This window comes from Balaenoptera ricei, chromosome 2, assembly GCF_028023285.1.
Source record: "Balaenoptera ricei isolate mBalRic1 chromosome 2, mBalRic1.hap2, whole genome shotgun sequence".
Taxonomy (NCBI): Eukaryota; Metazoa; Chordata; class Mammalia; order Artiodactyla; family Balaenopteridae; genus Balaenoptera; species Balaenoptera ricei.
This window is the reverse complement of record NC_082640.1, coordinates 60,548,437-60,564,058: the sequence shown is the minus strand read 5'-3', so window position 1 is coordinate 60,564,058 and position 15,622 is coordinate 60,548,437. Positions and strand designations below refer to the sequence as shown.

The 15,622-nt window shown below is 34.7% G+C and overlaps 1 protein-coding gene across 3 annotated transcripts in view; it reads left to right on the top strand.

Moving 5' to 3' along the window:
• Nucleotides 1–15,622, top strand: part of SCAPER (S-phase cyclin A associated protein in the ER) — a 485,805-nt gene that overhangs the window by 173,402 nt on the left and 296,781 nt on the right. For all 3 annotated transcript variants that reach the window (XM_059912693.1, XM_059912690.1, XM_059912691.1), the window contains 2 exons: nucleotides 7,321–7,476; nucleotides 12,667–12,809. In XM_059912693.1, coding sequence (XP_059768676.1) covers nucleotides 7,321–7,476; nucleotides 12,667–12,809 — 299 coding nt within the window. The remainder of the gene's footprint in view (nucleotides 1–7,320; nucleotides 7,477–12,666; nucleotides 12,810–15,622) is intronic.

Sequence of the window (15,622 nt, the reverse complement as noted above, 5' to 3'; positions counted from 1 at the left end):
TTTTTCCTCTGTGCTATACTGTACTTTCCTTTCAGAATGTTACTCTGTTATCACTATGTTTAAAAGCCTTTTCTGGATCTGTTCATTATCAACACTGTTGTGTATTTTTTTCTAGAATACTTTCTTCTGCACTATCTTGGTTTTCCTTCTGCTTTCCTAACCAGTGCTTTACTATCTTCCCTTTTTCTTTTGCTGCTTAAATGTTACTGCCTTCAGTCCACTTCACTTATTATTTTCCTTGAATATCACAATGATTCTCATTGCTTCAGCTATCCTCTCTGTAGTGACTCCTACATCTGCATTTTAACCCCACCCTCTCAATGAAGCTCTGGACTCAATTACCTATTGCTTGATGATTGTATCCAGTGAAACTCATCAGCTCACCACCCCTGTATCCCAAATCATTTGCCTTTCCTGAAATTCATATTTCAGATGAATGGTATCACTAGTCTCCCATTAATCTAGACTTGGAAAACTTGTGATCATTTATCAATATTTGCAGTTGTTATTCTTGCCTTTTGTCCCTACTCCCTTCAAATTAATCTTTCTTAAGGGCCTTATTGTATTACCTCTTAACTTAAAAACCTTCAGGGACTTTTTCTTGTCTTTAAGTCTTAGTATAAATGCATTACTCTAGCTTTCTTTAATACTGTTTTATATGTAGAATAGTGACCATATTGTTATGAAAATGGTTTATTCTCATTTTAAAGAATTCGAGCAATATGTAGAAAAGGAAACTCAAAATCCCACCCTCAGAAATAGCTACCATTTACATTATAAATACTCTTCCAGAAATCTCTTTAGAATAATGTTTAGATGGAATGAATAGATAACTTTATAAAATAGAATTATACTATCTGGCTTCCCTGGTGGCACAGTGGTTGAGAGTCTGCCTACCAGTGCAGGGGACACGGGTTCGAGCCCTGGTCTGGGAAGATCCCACATGCTGCGGAGCAGCTAGGCCCATGAGCCATAACTGCTGAGCCTGCGCGTCTGGAGCCTGTACTCTGCAACAAGAGAGACCGCGACAGTGAAAGGCCCACGCACCGCGATGAAGAGTGGCCCCCACTTGCCACAACTAGAGAAAGCCCTTGCACAGAAATGAAGACCCAACACAGCCCAAAAAATAAATAAATTAATAAATTAATTAATTTTAAAAATTAAAAAAAAAAGAATTATACTATCCATGGTACTTCTTAATAAGAAGTATTCATTTCTATTTTAGTTCCATTTTAAGAGAAGGAAGTGACGTGGAAGTAAAATTGAGGGAATTATTGAATTTGTAATAAATGTTTCTTTATCACAAGATCTCCTCCCAACAATTTTCAGTTTCATTATTTTTACATTGTTAAGGTTTATAACTTTTACATTTTGCTCTGAAACTATAAATTCCACAGTTTAGTTTTCCTTCTATGTATGAATGGATGCACAGCTTGCCTAATCCTTCATTCATGAGTTCTTTGTTTTGACCTGGTTGGCTGGATTTTATTAACAAGTAATTTTTTCAGGAAGAGGTTATTGTGCTCTATTCATTGAGTTCTTAGGTATCAAAGGCCTGTGGCATTTCTGAGTACATCTTGGCTAGAGATCAGATTCATGGTTCAGAATATCTTTCCTTCAAAGTTTTGTAGGCATTATTCCATGTTTTTCTAGCATTAACTAATTCTGTGGAGAAGCCTGAGGCCAGACAGATTTTTTCTCCCTCTTTCTCATAGATGACTTGCATTTACTGCCTGGAAGCTTAAAAAAATTGTGCTTGTTCCTTAATGTTTTGTGATTTAATAAGGATATTCTCGGTGTTGATCTTCTGAATAAATTCTTCATGAAATAAAGTGAGCTCTCTCAATTTTCAGTATTTCTTTTTTTCAGGGAAAATTTTCTGTATTATATATTGGAATATTTTGCCTTTCTTAACTTTACAGATATTATTCTTACATTAGGTCATCTTAACTTGTTCTCCATGTTCAAAAGTTATTACTTATACATAAATTTTCATTTTAAAGTACATATTAACTGTGATTATAACAAGCCTTTCCTCTGTTAGTGATTTGATTTTTTACCATCTTTGCTCTGTTTCATGCTTTTTATAATTTAATTAATTCTGTGATTGTGTTACTTTTGTTCTAAGTTTCCTTAACTCTCTAGTCTTCCTTTATTTTATCATGTCATTTTATCATCTTTTTTGCACCTTTAAATTCAGGTTCGTGTTGACTTCTTTTACATTACAAAGTTTGCCTAGGAGATATTCTGCTGTTTCTTTGGTTATGTTTTCTTCCAGTTAATTTCCAGGAAATGTCTTATTTATTTATTTTTTTACTTACTTACAGTTTGATTGAGATAGCATTGACATATCAAAATTGTATATATTAAGGTGTACAACTTGATATTTTGATATACATATACATTGTGGAATGATCACTACAATCCAACTAATTAAAATTTCTGTTACCTCTACTTAGTTACTGTGTGTGTATGTGCGCGCACACGCTAAGAAGATTTCAGATCTATCTTCTTAGCAAATTTCAAGTATATAGTACAGTACTATTAACTATTATCACCATGCTGTACATTACATCTCCAAACATATTCAACTAGCATAACTAAAATTTTGTAACATTTGACCAACATCACAGATTGGATTTTTTATGCTGCTTTTGCACATTCTTCCCTCTGAATTTTATTTTATTTATTTTGTCTAGAGCATTAGGTCCCATTTCTTTTTCTTTCATCTTGATTATGTTTAACATGTGACCCTTGATACATTATGATTAATTTTGCTTGAGCATACCTGTTTGTCTTATACTTTCAGTATACCTTGAGAAATGATTATATTGTTAATTAACTTATGAAAATGGTTACATGGCATGGAGATTTGGAAATCTTTGCTAGAACTGTATTCAAACTTTCTTGTTTCAGTTTGTAACATATCTAGTGATAGGTTTTATTTCATGCAACATGGATTCCTGGAGTCTATACTTCTTTCAGAGACAGTAGCTCCAGTGTTTGTTTACTTCCGTATTTCACTCTAACTTTTTCACTGTGGCATGCCTTCCTTCTTGCTTTCAAGAATGAGAAATTTGACCCCAACATTTTCCAGTTTTTTATCATTAGCTGTACTTTACTCATAAAAACTTTACTCTCCTTTACCATTGATCTATATTTCTGTTTTTGTGCCAGTACCATACTGTCTTGATTACTGTAGCTTTGTGGTATAGTTTGAAGTCGGGGAGCCTGATTCCTCCAACTCCATTTTTCTTTCTCAGGATTGCTTTGGCTGTTCGGTATCTTCCGCATTTCCATATGAATTATAAAACTTTTTGTTCTAATTCTGTGAAGAATGCCATTGATAGTTTGATAGGGATTGCGCTGAATCTGTAAATTACCTTGGGTAGTATATTCATTTTCACAATGTTGATTCTTCCAGTCCAAGAACATGGTATATTCCTCCATCTGTTTATGTCATCTGTGATTCCTTTCATCAGTGTTTTATAGTTTTATGAGTACAAGTCTTTCGCCTCCTTAGGCACGTTTATTCCTGGGTATTTTATTCTTTTTGTTGCAATGGTAATTGGGAGTGTTTCCTTAATTTCTCTTTCTGATTTTTCGTTGTTGCTGTATAGGAATGCCAGAGATTTCTGTGCATTAATTTTGTATCCTGCAACCTCATCAAATTCATTGATTAGTTCTAGTAGTTTTCTGGTGGCATCTTTAGGATTTTCTATGTACAGTGTCATGTCATCAGCAAACAGTAACAGTTTTACTTCTTCTTTTCCAATTTGTATTCCTTTTATTTCTTTTTCTTCTCTGACTGCTGTGGCTAGGACTTCCAAAACTATGATGAATAAGAGTGGCAAGAGTGGACATCCTTGTCTTGTTCCTGATCTTAGTGGAAATGATTTCAGTTTTTCACCATTGAGTATGATGCTTGCTGTGGTTTTGTCATAAACGGCCTTTATTATGTTGAGGTAGGTTTCTCTCTGTGCCCATTTTCTGGAGAGTTTTTATCATAAATGGGTGTTGAATTTTGTCAGAAGCATTTTCTGCATCTATTGAGATGATCATATGGTTTTTATTCCTTAATTTGTTAATCTGGTGTATCACATTCATTGATTTGAATATATTGAAGAATCCTTGCATCCCTGGGATAAATCCCACTTGATCATGGTGTATGATTCTTTTAATGTGCTGTTGGATTCTGTTTGCTAGTATTTTGTTGAGGATTTTTGCATCTATGTTCATCAGTGACATTGGTCGGTAATTTTATTTTTTTGTGATATCTTTTTCTGGTTTTGGTATCAGGGTGATGGTGGCTTCATAGAATGAATTTGGGAGTGTTTCTCCCTCTGCAATTTTTTAGAAGAGTTTGAGAAGGATGGGTGTTAGCTCTTCTCTAAATGTTTGATAGAATTCGCCTGTGAAGCCATCTGGTCCTGGACTTTTGTTTGTTGGAAGATTTTTAATTATGGCTTCAATTTCATTACTTGTGATGGGTCTGTTTGTATTTTCTAATTCTTCCTGGTTCAGTCTTGGAAAATTTTACCTTTCCAAGAATTTGTCCATTTCTTCGTGATTGTCCATTTTATTCGCTTATAGTTTTTTGCAGTAGTCTCTTATAATCCTTTGTATTTCTGTGGTGTCAGTTGTGATTTCTCCTTTTTCATTTCTAATTTTATTGATTTGAGTCCTCTCCCTTTTTTTCTTGATGAGTCTGGCTAAGGGTTTATCAATTTTGTTTATCTTCTCAAAGAACCAGCTTTTAGTTTTATTGATCTTTGCTATTGTTTTCTTTGTTTCTATTTGATTTAATTCTGTTGGTGGGAATGTAAATTGCTATAACGCTATGGAAAATGGTATGGAGGTGCCTTAAAAAACTAAAAATAGAACTACCATATGACCCAGCAATTCCACTACTGAGCATATACCCTGAGAAAACCATAATTCAAAAAGAGTCATGTACCACAGTGTTCATTGCAGTACTATTTACAGTAGCTAGGACATGGAACCAACCTAAATGTCCATCGACAGATGAACGGATAAAGAAGATGTGACACATATATACAATGGAATATTACTCAGCCATAAAAAAAATGAAATCGAGTTATTTGTAGTGAGGTGGATGGACCTAGAATCTGTCATACAGAGTGAAGTAAGTCAGAAAGAGAAAAACAAATACTGTATGCTAACACATATATATGGAATCTAAAAAAAAAATGGTACAGATGAACCTAGTTACAGGGCAGGAATAAAGAGGTATACATAGAGAATAGACTTGAGGACATAGGGTGGGAGGGCAAAGCTGGGGCAAAGTGAGAGTAGCATCAACAAGAGTAGTACTGAATGTAAAATAGTTGGCTGGTGGGAAGTAGCAGCATAGCACAGGCAGATCGGCTCGGTGTTTTGTGATGATCTAGGGGGGTGGGATAGGGAGGATAGGATGGAGGCTCAAGAGGAAGGGGATATGGGGACATGTATATGCGTATGGCTGATTCACTTTATTGTGCAACAGAAACTAACACAGTATTGTGAAGCAATTATACTCCAATAAAGATCTATTAAAAAAAACTGTACTCTCTAGCAAAACTTGACTGTTAAGACTCAATATATGTGAAGTTGAGGATGAGGTATATAGTTTAATACCTTGTACCTAATTGTCACTTATTTGGTGTATGTTGAAGAAAAATGATTTGTTTGTTTACTTTAAGTTTTGTCATCTCAAACTCATTAGAATAATGTACATACCTATTAAAACTTAATATAACTTGTATAATGTCAAATCACAATGATATTACGTAACTTTATAAAATGGTTTCTATAAAAATCTTAATTTGTCTCTTAAAAACATTTCAGTGAAGGCCTAAATAGACATTTCTCCAAAGAAGACAATATATTTATATTTATATTTCATGGCTAACAGGCACATGAAAAGATGCTCACCATCACTAATTATTAGAGAAATGCAAGTCAAAACTACAATGAGGTACCATCCTACACTGGTCATAATGGCCATCATTAAAAAGTCTACAAATAACAAATGCTGGAGAGGGTGTGGAAGAAAGGGAACCCTCCTACAAAATTGGTGACCATGTAAATTGGTACAGCCACTATGGGGAACAATATGGAGGTTCCTCAAAAAACTAAAAATAGAGTTGCCATATGATATAGCAATTCCACTCCTGGACATATATCTGGACAAAACTATAATTCAAAAAGATATGTGCACCCCTATGTTCATAGCAGCACTATTTACAGTATCCAAGACATGGAAACAACCTAAATGTCCATTGACAGATTAATGGATAAAGAAGATGTAAATATATACAATGGAATATTACTCAGCCATAAAAAGAATGAAATAATGCCATTTGCATCTATGTGGATGGACCTAGAGATTATCACATTAAGTGAAGTAAGTCAGAAAGAGATGACAAATACCATATGATATCATTATTTGTAGAATCTAAGCTATGACACAAATGAACTTATCTATGAAACAGAAACAGACTCACAGACATAGAGAACAGACTGTGGTCGCCAAGGGGGAGGGTTGGATTGGGAATTTGGGACTAGCAGATGCAAACTATTGATATTATATATAGAATGGATAAACAACAAGGTCCTATTGTATGGCACAGGGAATTATATTCAGTATCCTGTAGTAAACTATAATGGAAAAGAATATATGTATATGTATAACTGAATCACTTTGCTGTACACCAAAACTAACACAGCATTGTAAATCAACTATACTTGAATAAAAAAAAAAAATTTCAATGGCAGACCTTTACTCTAAATCAGGGGTCCCCAACCCCTGGGCCACGGACCGTTAGCAGTCCTGTGATCTGTTAGGAACCAGGCCACACAGCAGGAGGTGAGTGGTGGGCAATCAAACGGCTTCATCTGCTACCTCATATCACTTCCATTACCACCTGAACAGCGCTTGCATTACCGCCTGTACCATTGCTCGCATTACTGCCTGAACCGTCCTCCCTATCACTCGCGTTAATGCCTGAACCATCCTCCCACCACCCCCGTCCGTGGAAAAACTGTCTACCGCGAAACCAGTCCTTGGTGCCAAAAAGGTTGGGGACCACTTCTCTAAATCACTTCTTACTACGGCCTATGGGTTTGTTATGTACACTGGATTATTATCCATTTTGGGGATAAGTATTGAAAGAAAAGACTATAAGTCGTTCATTTTTTGGTCTGTGCTTAAAACTGGTTTGTATTATTATATAAAGACTGTTAAGTTTCTTATTTTTGTGATGTGCCTTAGAATTAACCTCATTTGAAACTCACTTTCTCCGTTTTTTTTAATTGCAGGTCAACGAAATTGCCTTTATAAATACCCTCGAAGCCCAGAACAAACGCCATGATGTTTTATCAAAATTGAAGGAATATGAGCAGAGGCTTAATGAGTTACAGGAAGAGCGTCAGCGAAGACAGGAAGAAAAGCAAGCACGTGATGAAGCTGTTCAGGTAGAATTTTATTCAGCAAGCATTTATTGAGCACCAGCCATTTCCTAGGCTCTGAGCCAGGTACTGAGGATAGAAAAAGGAGTAAGACCAAGTCTGTGTTCCCAAGGATGCATGGTTTAGTGTAGCACGGTTTGGAAACAGGAAGTCTGATTGCCAAGGCAGTGTGTGCTCCTTCAGATAGGGTTATCAGTGTTTTTGTCAATTTGGATCTCTAGTCTCAACCAGATGAAGGACTAAATTGCTCTGGACAGATTATTATCTATTCTTTTCTAATTGGGTTGGGTAAGAATATGTTCCTTTCTTCCCTTACAAATGGATTGTGTTTGAACCAATGTATATAGCCTTAAAGAACTGGGCAATCGTTATGCTTATGACAAGGAGCACCTGTCATATATTGGGCAGTGTCATCAGGTACTTTAACCTCTGTAGCATACCGTAAGTTAGCTACCATTTTCAGGATGGGAAGAAGACTTAACACATAAACTTTAGTGATGGTTTTAAACTATTTAAATCTTCCTCAAGATCAAATATGGATGCAGACATACTTTATCTATTATGACTAATATTTATTTGTTTATTCATTCAGTCATCATTTATTGAATTACTACTATAATCTGTGTGCTGTGCTTTGCTCAAGGACATGAAAAAGATATATCCTTGATCTCAATGGGAAGACATATATGTAAACAAATCTTAACCCATTAGGATTAGTGTAACAGTAAAGGCGTTTTTGGAAGCACCAAGGGGAACCTGTTACTCAAATTGAGAGTGGCAAAGACGTGAGAACGTCAGGAAAAGCTTCCTGGAGGAGGCGATGCCTCAACTAAGTTTTGAAAACTGAGACAGTTGTAAATGGTGCGAAGTAGGCATTCTATGCAGGAGATGAGTGAGTACGGCATGTAGAGTTAGGGACCTGACCATGAAGAGCTTTGTTGTTATGTTAAAAGCTAGGGATGTTATTAATGTTTCATGCTTCTTCATGTCACTGGTAATTTTAGGAAATTAAAATATCATTACAGTTTTCAAGTTTATTGGTTACTTTATGCTCTTTTTGTACACTAGCAAGCAGTCCCATATTCACCCCAATCTCTGTTTGATTTGAGTTCAAGGTCTCATTTTAATCTGAGTGCCAAGCTAACTTATGTTTAAAAATACAGGATACTACTATTAGAGAAACTTTAGCTTTTCCTCTCAAAGGAGCAGTAAAAAATTTCACTTTTATCATTTAAAAGTTAATTACCCATTAACTAACATTCTTAGATGAGTAAATGAAATAGGATATTTGAATTTTTAATTTGAGCCATCCCTTCAGCTTTATTGCTCTTTCTTTTTCTACATCAAACCATTTTATAAAAATAATTATTTTTTATATTCCAATAAAGATGTTAAAAAAATAATTATTATTTTGAAAATTGTGTGTTACTTTTTAGCAACCATTAGGTATTAATAATTCAGAAATAAATGAGATATGATCTTTGCCTTTATGGCAAATAATACAACACAGTGTGAAAGTGTAATAGAAACCTGTATAGCTTACAGTGGTATCACAGAGTAGGGAATAATTAGCTCTCTTGGCGGGAGGGGAATGTCAGGGAAAGTTCTGTGGAAGAGGTAACTTCTTAACTGGGTTTTGGGGGGAAATATATGAGTAATATTGTATATTTTTGAATAGACATCTTTAGTTACTTTTTCTGCATTTATTTTGCAGATTTGAAGATTTGAAATATGTTATCTTCTGTTTAAAAATGATGACTCTTATTTTATAATTTGGAACATTTATTAAGGCATAAAGTAAGCAGTTATTTTCTGAAAGTAGTAAGGAATCTTCTGAACTGACTAACACTTAAAATTTTTTTTGACTACTCAGACTTATTTTTATCTTTAAAAATGTAGAAATTTCCTATGGATTTAATTTTCAGTGAAAAATTTAAAACATATGTACATAAGTTTAATCAAGATAATTGATACTAGAAAAATTCATTGGTAATATATATAACATATATATAAAATTAAAAAAATTTTTAAATATGTAGTCATTACTATATGTGCAAGGTGATAATGCCAAACATTCTGTAAATAATAGTAAGGTACTAACTTAATAAACAATTCAGAGGCCCTCCATCTGCTTTACTTTTACTCTTGAAACATTCACATAAATGTTAAATTGTTAAAGGCAATTGTGTTTCTTGTTTTTTGTAAGTGAAATACTAAGTTAATGCTGCCATCATATATTCTCAATTTCCCTTTTTTGCTATATAAATTATTGATGGATTAGTTTTAAGCCCAGTTTCCTTAGATATTCTGCCTTGTCCTCTTGCCCTAATCTTCTGATTTGTAGGCGTAAAGGGCGGGGTTGCATAATCCTTTCTCAGGCTGCCATAAACACATCCTTGACTGTGAAACAAAGTACATGGGAGTCTGAGAGGTTTCAGAAGGGTTGAGAGTTAGATATCTTTCCAGTTCATTTGCTGTAGGTTTATGCTTTTTATTTGTGAGCATATAGATTTATAATGAATATTATTTTATAAAGTTACGCTTCATTCATGTAATAGATATTTATCGAACTCCTGCCCTGTACAAGATGCTTTTGTGGGGTACAAAGTTTCCTATCTTTTAGGAAACTTAAATTTTAGAAAGGAAAATACTTGGTGAATTTACTAATTTTACTCATTAGGTATACAGTTACCAATTTTCTCTTCCACTTATTAAAAACAGAAATTAGAAGACTGGATATTTTTTGAAGTCCAGTTATTTCTATTAGTACAATGTTGGAGTATTTCTTATATCCATAAAAACAATCAGCAAGTTGACATCATATTTATGCATACAACTTAGCTGCATTGCACATACACATAAAGTAATTGTTTGTATATAATATTAATAAATTTCATTTATAAGACCAACTTATAATTTTTAAAAGTATATCCCTCAAGATTTTGGTTTTATAAAATACGAAATGAAAAGTTCTGGTTTAATTCTTTATATTTAATGCTTTAACCTTTTGCATTTTAGTGTGAAAGCTGTGTTTTCAGACATAATGCAGATTTTTAAAAAATAAATTTGAGTTTAAGGGAAAACTCTTTTGTTCGTGTTTTTTGTTTTTAAATATTTATTTAGGCTGCACTAGGTCTTAGTTGTGGCACATGGGATCTTCGTTGCGGCATGTGGGATCTTTAGTTTCTGCACGTGGAGTTCTTAGCTGTGGCATGTGGACTCATAGTTGCAGCATGTAAACTCTTAGTTGAGTCATGCATGAGGGAATAGTTCCCCGGCCAGGGATTGAACCCCGGGCCCCATGAATTGGGAGTGTGGAGTCTTAGCCAGTGGACCACCAGGGAAGTCCCTGTTCATGTTTTTTATTGGAGAAAATTTTCTGTACCAGGTTTGATTGTTTTTACTCTTGAGTTTTTCAGAGAGTATATAACTAAAAAAGTTTCTACATATTATGTTTAGTAATGAGAAATAGCTATAACCAGTTCGTGAATAGTATGTTAGAAAGTAAAGACTATATTTAAAATATAATTGCCCGCCTCCAACAGTCTATGATCTGTCAGATATGCTCTCCTGAATTCAGTGCATTCCCTCTAGTTCTCAGGTCCCCCACCAAAAAAGAAAAGAAAGAAAAGAAATAGGGACACTTTTGTGTTACTGCTTTAAAAAGGTTTTCTTCCCCTGGGTAGATACAGCTTGTTGTAGATATAAAGTTACCATTGTGAGCTTCTTAGTAACTTAGTTAACTATTAGAAATATTAGCGTCTCTCCCCAGTGTTCTCTAAACAGAAACTGCTTCAGCATTTCTTTTCTGCTGTCATTTGCCGAACACTTTACTATGTACTAAACACTTTGCTAAGTACTTACCTATGTTAATAATTTAGATCTCACAGCAAACTGGGTCTCTTTAAGGTAAAATGACTTGCCCAAGGCTATGTAAGTAGTGGTTACTAGAGCCTAGATCAGTGTAGTGTGTTCCATTTATCATAAAGAGTAGGGACCAGGGAGATGTTGTGTGAGCTCCCTGGGGGATGGGGATGAATTGAAAGAAATATATCAATACATCTAGTAATATGGTGAAAATTAGCTAAGTACTCCTAGTAGGCAAAAATACACAGGAAGTATATCACAGTATTTTAATGAAGTATCTTCTGCATTAATGATGATGATGATAATTATTGAGAATTTAGTATATGCCAACCCCTATGTAAGTGCTTTTCATGTATTGTCTCATGTGTTCTTCACAATATCCTAAGAAATAAGCACTACTGTTATTTGTCTTCCAGAAAACTAAGTCACATATATAATATAACTAGACCAAGGTCACCCAGCTGGTAAATAATGTAATCAGTAAACAAAATTAGGGAATCTAATACAGTGTTCACTCTCTTACCCACTATGCTATATTATAATGCCTCTTTCTCCCTGCCACAAGCTTTTCTTCACTTAATTCCTATATGAAAGTTTAGTTCAGAAATAAAATCTGTTAATTATGCTTTCTTCATCATGTTCTGTCATTTCTATAACCATTTCCAAACACAAGGCTTTAGAAGTGATTAACCATAAAATATGTATCAGGTTCTAATAAGATAGTATCTGCTTAAAATAACATTTATTCTTTTTTTTATAAATTTATTTTATTTTATTTTATTTATTTTTGGCTGTGTTGGGTCTTCGTTGCTGCGTGCGGGCTTTCTCTAGTTGTGGCGAGTAGGGGCTACTCTTCGTTGTGGTGCGCAGGCTTCTCATTACGGTGGCTTCTCTTGTTGCGGACCATGGGCTCTAGGTGTGTGGGCGTCAATAGTTGCAGCACGCTGGCTCAGTAGTTGTGGCTCACGGGCTCTAGAGCGCAGGCTCAGTAGTTGTGGTGCACGGGCTTAGTTGCTCTGCAGCATGTGGGATCTTCCCGGACCAGGGCTCGAACCCATGTCCCCTGCATTGGCAGGAGGATTCTTAACCACTGCGCCACCAGGGAAGCCCAACATTTATTCTTCTAATTATTTGTAGCACTGGTAAATGACATATGAAAACCAGATAGTATTGGTATTTGATTTTATTTAAATTCTGAGACGCGTACCTAATGACAAGCCAGGGATCTATTTGGCTTGAATATATAAGTATATGTCAAAGCTATGTCACCTTTAATCATTTTCATCTTACACATAATTCTAACATCTTTTAAAATATTTCTGACGTTAGGAACGTAAGAGAGCTCTAGAAGCAGAACGGCAGGCCCGTGTAGAAGAATTGTTAATGAAGAGGAAAGAACAAGAAGCCCGAATTGAGCAACAGAGGCAAGAAAAGGAAAAGGCCCGTGAAGATGCTGCCCGGGAAAGAGCTAGGTACTTCATTTGCTGTCTTGATTTTGATCCTGATGAACATTTGCAGTTAGTGCATATTCAAATCAAGTCTTAAAGCTATTTGCTTTCATGTAGAATTTTTAGAAAGTGTTACATATACAGAAATGTTATACTGAATTTTGATTTCCAGGAATTAAGACATCCTACTCAAAATGGAAACCTTTTTTTTTTTTTTTTTTAATTTTTATTTATTTATTTTTGGCTGTGTTGGGTCTTCGTTTCTGTGCGAGGGCTTTCTCTAGTTGCGGCAAACGGGGGCCACTCTTCATCGCGGTGCGCGGGCCTCTCACTATCGCAGCCTCTCTTGTTGCGGAGCACAGGCTCCAGACACGCAGGCTCAGTAGTTGTGGCTCACAGGCCTAGTTGCTCCGCGGCATGTGGGATCATCCCAGACCAGGGCTCGAACCCGTGTCCTCCGCATTGGCAGGCAGACTCTCAACCACTGCGCCACCAGGGAAGCCCTGGAAACCTTTTGAACATTTCTGTTGGATGGGAAACTTGATCTTTCAAGATATTTTCAGTTGTAAGAAATAGAATTTGATTCTGGCTAACTTAAGCAAAGCAAATTTTAAGTAAAATATTGGGAGCGAAAGTGATAGGTGGTTAGATGACCAGGCTGGGACATGGTCAAGTGTCAGAGACTAGGTCCCAGGAGCCACAGCGGTGGTCTTTTGATGGAAACAGTCTAGTCAACTTGTTGCCGCCCTGATTATGTTAAATGGCACTCAGCCATCCCTACATTTTAAAATCACTTGTTTAAGATTCAAAGACCCAGGAAAAAGCATTTAATTGGCCAAATTTATTTGTACTTTTTGATCTTGTTTGTGAAATCCTTTTATACCCTGTGTCATAAGATATTCTTCAAAATGTTATAGTTTTTCAGTTTGACACACATTTAGGTTCTAATTCCTTTTAAGATACCTTTTATGTATGGTATGAATCAAAAATATAAAATTATTTATTTGCATATAAATATCCATTTATCACAGCACCATTTGTAGAAGAGGCTAGCTTTTAAGAGACTATCCTTGCTGCCTGTTCACGGTCAATTAATCACAGATGTAAGGGTTTATTTCTGGACTCTGTCCTGTTCTTTTGATATCTACATGTCTATTCTTATTCCAGCACCAAACTGTTTTAACTACTGTAGCTTTATAGCAAGTTTTGAAATCAATTAATGTAGGTTCTCTAATGTTGTTGTTCTCTTTCAGAATTGCTTTCCAAATAATTTTTTAGGGTAGGCTTGCCAGTTTCTAAAAAAAGAAAGCTTGCAAGCATTTTTATAGTAATTGCCTTGAATCTATAAATCATTGTGGGAAGAATTGCCATCTTTACAATATTGTATATGATCCATGAATATGGTATGTCTCTATCTGCTTTAATTTCTCTCAACAGTATTTTGTAGTTTTTAGAAAATAGGTCTTGCATTTCTTTTCTTAAATTTATTCCTAAGTATTCTTTTTGAAGCCATAGTGAATGGAGTTATTTTATTTCATTTTTGTTAGTATTTTTGCTAGTATATAGAAATACAATCAATTTTTTATATATTTTATTTTATAATTTTTTTATGATCTTGTGCAACTTTCCGATGAGTATTTTCCTATTAGTGTTTTCTTTTTTGCTGTTGTTGTTCCTTAGGATATTTTACATAAAAGCTCATGTCCTCTGCAAATTGAGATTGTTTTACTTCTTGCTTTCTAATACAGGTGTCTTTAATTTCTTTTTCTTGCCTTATTGCACTGACTAGATCCTACAATATAATGTTAATAGAAGTTGTGACATTGTATATCCTTATTTTGTTCTTGATCTTAGGGGGGAAACATTCAGTCTTTCGCTATTATGTATGATGTAGGTGTAGGTTTCTCATAAATCCTCATTATCAGGTTGAAGAAGTTCTCTTCTATTTCTAGTTTATTGAGAGTTTTTAGCATGCATGTACTTTGAATTTGGTTAAATAAATGCTTCTTTGGGGGCATTCATTGAGATGATCATGTGGCTTTTATTTTTTATTAATATGTTTTATTACATTAATTAATTTTGGGATATTAAACCAACCTTACATTCCTGGGTTATTTCCCACTTGGTCATAGTGTAAAATCATTTTTATGTGTTGTTGAATTCTTGTTAAGGTTATATTCATAAGGGATATTGGTGTGTAATTTTCTTGTGATGTCTTTGTCTGGCTTTCATGTCATGGCAATCCTAGCCTCAGAGAATGTGATGGGAAGTGTTTTTTCCTCCACTATTTACAGAAACTCTTTGTGTAGGATTGTTATTTTTTCTTGCTAAATGTTCAGTATACTAGTGAAGCCATCTGGGCTTGGGGTTATCTTTTGGGGAAGATTTTAAATTACCAAATAAATTTTTCTTAACATGTTATCAATCTATTGAGATTTTTCTGTTTCTTATTGAGTCAGCTTTGGTAATTTGTGTTTTTCTAGGAATTTGTCCTTTTCATCTAAGTTGTGTATTTTTATAAAGTTGTTAATAGCTCCTTGTAAGGATTTTAATTTTAACATGATCTATAGTGATGTTCCTCTTTCATTCCTTATTTGCTAATTTATGTCTTTCCTCTCTGTCTCTGTCTCTCTGTCTCTCTGTCTCTTGGTAGTCTAGCTAAAGGTTTGTACATTTTGTTGATTTTTCCAAAGAACCAGCTTATGGTTTCTTTGAATTTCTACATTATGTTTCTGTTTTCTGTTACATTGATTTCCACTTTGATATTTATCATTTCTTTCCTTCTGCTTATTTTGGATTTGATTAGCTTTGCTTTTCCTACTTTTATAAAGTCAAAA